The sequence below is a fragment of the Lithobates pipiens genome, unplaced genomic scaffold (assembly GCF_037356315.1).
Source record: "Lithobates pipiens isolate NorthernLeopardFrog02 unplaced genomic scaffold, aLitPip1_a1.2 Scaffold_78, whole genome shotgun sequence".
Lineage (NCBI taxonomy): Eukaryota > Metazoa > Chordata > Amphibia > Anura > Ranidae > Lithobates > Lithobates pipiens.
The window spans coordinates 195407-201141 of NW_027507901.1; the positions used below are offsets into that span (position 1 = coordinate 195407).

General features: G+C 44.6%; 1 protein-coding gene across 1 annotated transcript; it reads right to left on the reverse strand.

Moving 5' to 3' along the window:
* Window positions 1-3522: 3522 nt before the first annotated feature.
* LOC143959501 (beta-1,3-galactosyltransferase 5-like) lies at window positions 3523-5164 on the reverse strand. The gene has a single exon (XM_077468179.1). It carries the CDS (start codon window positions 4799-4801, stop codon window positions 3818-3820), a length of 984 nt encoding a protein of 327 aa, XP_077324305.1. The 5' UTR covers window positions 4802-5164; the 3' UTR covers window positions 3523-3817.
* Window positions 5165-5735: the final 571 nt, after the last annotated feature.

Sequence of the window (5735 nt, forward strand, 5' to 3'; positions counted from 1 at the left end):
TGGGAGCGTATATAAAAAATAAAAAAATTATATATATATATATATATATATATATATATATATATATATATATATATATATATATATATATATATATATATATATATTCTTCCATTGAAACTGTAAGCAAATTCATTCTGTGTGAATGGTGCCAGATCGAATGTTCTTGGGATATATTCTCTGAAGGTCGAATATTAAACTGTATAAAAAAAAAAAAATAACACTGTGAATGGGGAAAATACTACATAATGACCACTAGATGGAGCTGAATATCTTCGAATAATAAGTTTGCTCCTCAGCTCCATCTAGTGGCGCTGTGTTTTCCTTATGCAGGGAATGTTCTCAGGCTATAGTCTCTGTAGATCGAATGTTAATCTCTTAGAAACACTGTAAATGGGGAACATACTGCATTGCGACCACTAGATGGAGCTGAGTATTATAGGAGGTACGTGCGCTCCTCAGCTCCATCTAGTGGCGCTGTATTTTCCTTATGCAGGGAATGTTCTCAAGCTATATTCTCTGCAGATCGAATGTTAAACTTAAAAAAAAAAAAAGCACTATGAATGGGGAACATACTGCATTACGATCACTAGAGGGAGATGAGTATTATAGTGAAAAGGGAGGCTTCTCAGCTCCATCTAGTGGTGATGTATTTCCCCTATTCAGGGAAGGTTCTCAGGCTATATTCTCTGCAGATCGAATGTTAAACGGTAAAAAAAAAACACTGTGAATGGGGAAAAAATGCATTACGACCACTAGATGGAGCTGAGTATTATAGGAGGTACGTGCGCTCCTCAGCTCTACCTAATGGCACTGTATTTCCCCTATTCAGGGAATGTTCTTAGGCTATATTCTCTGAAGGTCGAATGTTAAACGTTAAAAAAAAGCACTATGAATGGGGAAAATACTGGTTTATGACCAGTAGATGGAGCTGAATATCATAAAAAATAAGTGTGCTCCTCAGCTCTACCTAGTGGCGATGTATTTTCCTTAATCAGGGAGTGTCCTCGGGCTATATCCTCTACAGATCGAGTGTAAAACTATTTTAAAAAATCACTGTGAATGGGGAAAATACTGCATTATGAACACTAGATGGAGCTGAGTATTATAGAAGGTACGTGCGCTCCTCAGCTCCACCTAGTGGCGTTGTATTTCCCCTATTCAGGGAATGTTCTCAGGCTATATTCTCTGCAGATCGATTGTTAAACTTTAAAAAAAAAAAAAAAAAAAAAAAGCACTATGAAACTGCAATATGACCACTAGAGTGAGATGAGTATTATAGTGAAAAAGGGAGGCTTCTCAGCTCCACCTAGTGGTGATGTATTTGCCCTATTCAGGGAAGGTTCTCAGGCTATATTCTCTGCAGATCGAATGTTAAACGGTAAAAAAAAAACACTGTGAATGGGGAAAAAATGCATTACGACCACTAGATGGAGCTGAGTATTATAGGAGGTACGTGCGCTCCTCAGCTCTACCTAATGGCACTGTATTTCCCCTATTCAGGGAATGTTCTTAGGCTATATTCTCTGAAGGTCGAATGTTATACGTTAAAAAAAGCACTATGAATGGGGAAAATACTGGTTTATGACCACTAGATGGAGCTGAATATCATAAAAAATAAGTGCGCTCCTCAGCTCTACCTAGTGGCGATGTATTTTCCTTAATCAGGGAGTGTTCTTGGGCTATATTCTCTGCAGATCGAATGTAAAACTATTTAAAAAAACACTGTGAATGGGGAAAATACTGCATTATGAACACTAGATGGAGCTGAGTATTATAGAAGGTACGTGCGCTCCTCAGCTCCACCTAGTGGCGATGTATTTCCCCTATTCAGGGAATGTTCTCAGGCTATATTCTCTGCAGATCGATTGTTAAACTGAAAAAGAAAAACCACTGTGAATGGGGAAAATACTGCATTATGACCACTAGATGGAGCTGATTATCATAAAAAATAAGTGCGCTCCTCAGCTCCACCTAGTGGTGATTTATTTTCCTTAATCAGGAATGTTCTCAGGCTATATTCTCTGCAGATCGAATGTAAAACTTTAAAAAAAAAAAAACACTGTGAATGGGGAAAACACTGCATTATGACCAGTAGATGGTGCTGATTATCATAAAAAATAAGTGTGCTCCTCAGCTCCACCTAGTGGCGTTGTATTTCCCCTATTCAGAGAATGTTCTCAGGCTATATTCTCTGCAGATCGAATGTAAACCTTTTAAAAAAAAAAACACTGTGAATGGGGTAAATACTGCATTATGACCACTAGATGGAGCTGAGTATTATAGAAGGTACGTGCGCTCCTCAGCTCCACCTAGTGGCGATGTATTTTCCTTAATCAGGAATGTTCTAAGGCTATATTCTCTGCAGATCGAATGTAAAACTTTAAAAAAAAAAACACTGTAAATGGGGTAAATACTGCATTATGAACACTAGATGGAGCTGAGTATTATAGAAGGTACGTGCGCTCCTCAGCTCCACCTAGTGGCGTTGTATTTCCCCTATTCGGGGAATGTTCTCAGGCTATATTCTCTGCAGATCGAATGTTAAACTGTAAAAGAAAAAGCACTATGAATGGGGAAAACACTGCATTATGACCACTAGATGGAGCTGATTATCATAAAAAATAAGTGTGCTCCTCAGCTCCACCTAGTGGTGATGTATTTTCCTTAATCGGGAATGTTCTCAGGCTATATTCTCTGCAGATCGAATGAAAAACTTAAAAAAAAAAACACTGTAAATGGGATAAATACTGCATTATGAACACTGGATGGAGCTGAATATTATAGAAGGTACGTGCGCTCCTCAGCTCCACCTAGTGGCGTTGTATTTCCCCTATTCAGGGAATGTTCTCAGGCTATATTCTCTGCAGATCGAATGTTAAACTGTAAAAGAAAAAGCACTGTGAATGGGGAAAATACTGCATTATGACCACTAGATGGAGCTGAGTATTATAGAAGGTACATGCGCTCCTCAGCTCCACCTAGTGGTGATTTATTTTCCTTAATCAGGAATGTTCTCAGGCTATATTCTCTGCAGATCGAATGTAAAACTTTAAAAAAAAAAAAAACACTGTAAATTGGGTAAATACTGCATTATGACCACTAGATGGAGCTGAGTATTATAGAAGGTACGTGCGCTCCTCAGCTCCATCTAGTGGTCATAATGCAGTATTTACCCCATTCACAGTGTTTTTATAATACCCATACTTTCTATAATACTCAGATGGAGCTGAGTATTATAGAAGGTACGTGTGCTCCTCAGCTCCACCTAGTGGTCATAATGCAGTATTTACCCCATTCACAGTGTTTTTATAATACCCATACTTTCTATAATACTCAGATGGAGCTGAGTATTATAGAAGGTACGTGTGCTCCTCCGCTCCACCTAGTGGCGATGTATTTTCCCTGTTCAGAGAATGTTCTCAGGCTATATTCTCTGAAGATCGAATGTTAAACTGTTAAAAATGCAGTGAATGGTGAAAATACTGTATTAGGTCCACCAGACAGAAGTGAATATCATCAGAAAAATTCGATCTGCAGAGATTATAACCTGAGAACATTCGATTTTGCAGTTTTGATGATGAACAAACATCTATGAGATTTTTTTTTTCTCTCTACCCCTCACACCAGAGAAGACGTTGGTTGTGTTTGGCGGTTGTCCAGAATGAGGATTGTTCTAAGTTCCTCCACGGCCACCGATCCTACTGACCTGCAGTGGAAGACGGCAGGTAGAGGGATGAGAGTCTGAATGGTGCCTGAACGGTGGGATTGGGGTGACGGAAAACACAATTTTCAACGATTTGGCCGGCTTCCTTGGTCACCTCCAGTGCGCCACCTCGGCGCTGTGGTTGCAGGACGTCCTGGTCCTTCGAAGGTTCTCCAGCGCCAAGGCCTGGTCCTCTGGAGAGAGTCCGCGGATCACCATGAGGAAGCGGTAGTTGCAGACGCTCCATTTTAGATTGCGTTGGGCAAACCTGGGGCTGGCGAGAAGCCCGATCCCGGCCCTCTCCGCTAAAATCCCCAGATAGGCGTCCTCCACGGGGATGGGAGGAACGGTCCTTGCGGCACGTAGGATGGACTTGGCCGCGTAGAAGGACACGATGTACCCGATTCCGTTGGCGTACGGCGGGTACAAATTGGGCTCGTACTCCCGGTATGAAACGTACCGTTTGCTGAGCGGATCCCGAATGACGACTCTCTTCTTCTCCGGGACGGCTGAGCCCACGTAGAGGTGGCCACTACTACCGGGGCCGCGGTCCCTCAGGAAGGACGGGAGGTAGTGCGTGTTGACGAAGCAGTCGTCGTCTGTTTTCAGAATGTAGCGCGGCCGGCACCTATCCGCCGCCCACTTCATGCCGTGCATGACCTTTAGGGTTAGGTTACGGTAGGAGTCCAGGTAGTCCCCCATGAGAATATCATAACTGGCCTTCTGCTCATTGTGGATGCGCCAATCGAGTTCTACATCCAACGTCCGTCCGACTAAAAACACCACCTGCCAGTTGTCCACGGTCCTTTCGGTTGGAGAGGCCCACGTCCTCCGTATGGCCTTCCGGGAGTCCTGATGGTCGGGCTTTGAGGCCACCAAGATGAGAAGGAGAAGCTCCGTCCGGCACTCGGGTTCCGGAAGCTCCTCCGAGAAGAGAGACGGGAAATGAATACCTTTTCTTCCGGATGGCGCAAAGTCGAAAAACCGAAACCATCGTTCCAGAAATTGGGACCGCGAATTCCAGAGCTGGAGGAAGGAGAAGCAGACGGCGACGCAGAGGAGAACCTTCAAACACCAAGAACGTCTGATGGCCATCGAAAGGGAGGTCTACATCTTCCTGAACGTAGAGTAGACCTCTCTGATGAGAGATACACCAAATGATCGCCGATTCCAAGGGTCAGGGTACAACGCACGGCGTGTCACAACCTCGCCTGGCATCCAGACTTTGTATTCCTGCCTCCCTCCGGATTCAGCGAATGGGAAAAGCTCCTGTCCCTGGAGGATGAATCTTCTGCGAGGTCCCTCTCGAAAAGCAATGCAGGAATTCCCCATCGGAGGCTCCCAACCTTCAGCATGTAAACAGCGGCCATGTGATAGGAATGGAGCCAAGCCCGGCCTCCAGTCCTTTATCAAACAAATCGGTGAAAGGCCATGCCAGATTGTGGTTGGACATTGTCCTGGGAACAGAGAATAAAAGGGACAAGGGGGGGGGGGGGGGGGAGAGGCTGGTTGGAGGGGGAGGGGGGGAGTTTGCAGAAGGGATGAATAGAACAAGTCTTCCTCTGTAATCCAACATAAAAGACTCTCAAGTTACAGCAAACAAGGGAGGCTGGGCAACTTAGACCAGCGAAGAGGAGATAGAGGCTGAGAACACATCTGAGCTGATTCAGGAGCCAATCCTGTGTGGAGGATAGAGGGACATGGAGATTTGAGGGGCCCCTGACCAGTGGAGATAGATTTAAGGGCCCCTGTGGAGGCAGACTGGTGGGGAGAGGTTTGAGAGGTCCCCTGTGAAGGATAGAAGGATGGAGAGGTTTGAGAGGTCCCTGTGGAGGATAGAAGGATGGAGAGATTGGAGGGACCCCTGTGGAGGATAGAAGGATGGAGAGATTGGAGGGTCCCCTGTGAAGGATAGAAGGATGGAGAGTTTGGAGGGACCCCTGTGGAGGATAGAAGGATGGAGAGATTGGAGGGTCCCCTGTGAAGGATGGAGAGATTGGAGGGTCCCCTGTGGAGGATAGAAGGATGG

Excerpts from the sequence above, each read along its gene's own strand:
- LOC143959501 (XM_077468179.1), bottom strand. The coding sequence starts at position 4,801 with ATGGCCATCAGACGTTCTTGGTGTTTGAAGGTTCTCCTCTGCGTCGCC.